Raw genomic sequence first — 2,137 nt, 5'->3', positions numbered from 1 at the left:
AAGGAAGCAGAATCACGTCATTAAGGTTAGTGCTTTCGGTCCCTGAAATTCCTACCGAAACATTTTGGCGCCCACCGTGGGGCCGAAAGCGAAGACTCCCAATGGTGACCACCCGAAGCATGGACGGTACTGATCATACGGAGCTCATAACACGGCTTCAAGCTCAACTGGAGCAGCAGACCCAGATGATTCGTCAGCAACAAGAGGCACATCAGAAACTCGTAGCAGAAATAGCCCAACTTAAAGAAAGGCGACCGGAGACGACAGAAGACAATAGCCACACTGGCAATCACAATCATGGCCACCACAACGGCCGAAATAACCACCACCATGATGATAGCGGTCCTCCTCCACGATCACCTGAACTGCTACCATTCACTGAAGAGATTATGCAAGCCATAATGCCCGACCGACCACCCCCTCAAATTGAAAAATTTGACGGAACAACAGATCCAGAACACCATCTCCGAAATTTCATCGACTCCATGGCTTTCTACTCCAACAACGATCCGGTCAAATGCAGGGCCTTCTCCCTATCTCTCAAAGACGAAGCCCTCGAATGGTATTATACTCTTCCTCCAAACTCTGTCGACAATTTTTACACTGTCACCACGCTTTTCAAGAGGCAATTCTCTGCCAACCGGAGGGAAAGGGTGTCCGCTACCGAACTCGTCAATCTCAAACAAGGGAGAGACGAACCGCTGAGGACATTCATGCGCAGATACTCGAGACTGCCAGGAGAGTGAAAGGCGTCTCCCATGAGTTCATTATCAGTAACCTTCCCAACTGCCTCAAACCAGGGTTTGTCTCAGAAAATTTATATGCCAAATTGCCGAAAACTATGGAAGAATTACAAGAAAAAATGACCAAATTCATCGAAATGGAGGACCAACGACAGTACCGGAAGAAGATCGAAGCTCCGGTCACAGATGCTAAACGTGATGATAGACGAACAGGTGACAGGGGTCGTAATCAAAGGCCCCTTCGAAGAAAACTAAAAGCCCCGCTCGGTCCTCGATACGACCACTATACACACCTTACTGCTCCAAGGGAAAAGGAGTTCGACAAAGCCTTCCAAGCCAACCTAATCACCATTCACAAAAGGCGTACGCCTAGAGATGCGGACGCGTCCAAGATATGTCGGTTTCATGATAACCAAGGACATTCCACTGAAGGCTGCCAAGAACTTAAAGATGAGATAGAAAGATTAGTCTGTGCGGGGTACCTGCGAGAATTTGTTAAAGCAGAGACAAGCCAACGGGGACGTTCCCCCCAACGGGGACGTTCCCCCAGAAAATTCAAGAGAAGTCCCGAGCCTTCGCGCCGAAAACCTGAACGCCCTCGTGAACGTTCGAGAAGCAAATCCAGAAAGCGAGACACGACCCCAAAGGGCCGTATTGACACCATCTCAGGAGGTTTTGCCGGGGGAGGAGCCTCATCTTCGGCTTGCAAGAGACACTTGCGGAACTTGCGTAGCGTCCACACAATAGCCCGGAACCCTTTGTCAATGCCGGACATCACCTTTATCGACAGGGATTTTCACGCCCCGGACCCGGAACAGGATGATCCTATGGTCATTACGGCCCGAATTGCGGAGTATGATGTGAGCAAAGTCCTAATCGACCAAGGAAGTTCTGTCAATATTCTATACTGGACAACATTCCAGAAGATGGCCCTGGCAGAGGAGGCCATAAAACCCTTTCACGAGCAGATTGTCGGTTTTGCAGGAGAACGCGTTGACACCCGGGGATACCTCGACCTGAGGACCCGCCTGGGTACCGGTGACCAATCCAAAGAAATCCGTGTGCGCTTCTTGTTAGTGGAAGCCAATACTTCATACAATGCTCTTCTCGGACGTCCATGCCTGAACGCCTTCGGAGCGATTGTATCAACTCCTCATTTGGCGATGAAGTTCCCGTCCGGAAAAGGTGAAATATGCACCGTTCGAGCAGATCAGAAAACCGCTCGGCAATGTTACACAACCTCCTTAAAAGCCACGACATACAGAAGAGAGAGAAGGCCTGAAACCATACTGGTCGACCTAGACCCAAGGACCAACACAGACGACCAGATTCAACCCCAGGGGGAGATCAAATCGTTCGTCCTGGGAAAAATGATGAACAGATTACTAACATAG

General features: G+C 49.8%; 1 protein-coding gene across 1 annotated transcript; it reads left to right on the top strand.

Moving 5' to 3' along the window:
- The first annotated feature begins 880 nt into the window (after positions 1–880).
- Positions 881–2,137, top strand: LOC106774651. The gene has a single exon (XM_014661694.1). The coding sequence runs from the start codon at positions 881–883 to the stop codon at positions 2,135–2,137; it is 1,257 nt and encodes a 418-aa protein (XP_014517180.1).

Source organism: Vigna radiata, chromosome 10 (assembly GCF_000741045.1).
Source record: "Vigna radiata var. radiata cultivar VC1973A chromosome 10, Vradiata_ver6, whole genome shotgun sequence".
NCBI lineage: Eukaryota > Viridiplantae > Streptophyta > Magnoliopsida > Fabales > Fabaceae > Vigna > Vigna radiata.
The sequence above is the reverse complement of the archived record's forward strand: the minus strand, read 5'-3'. Positions and strand labels throughout refer to the sequence as shown.

Bases quoted from the DNA above. Each gene is read 5' to 3' on its own strand.
- LOC106774651 (XM_014661694.1), top strand. From the start codon at position 881: ATGGAGGACCAACGACAGTACCGGAAGAAGATCGAAGCTCCGGTCACA.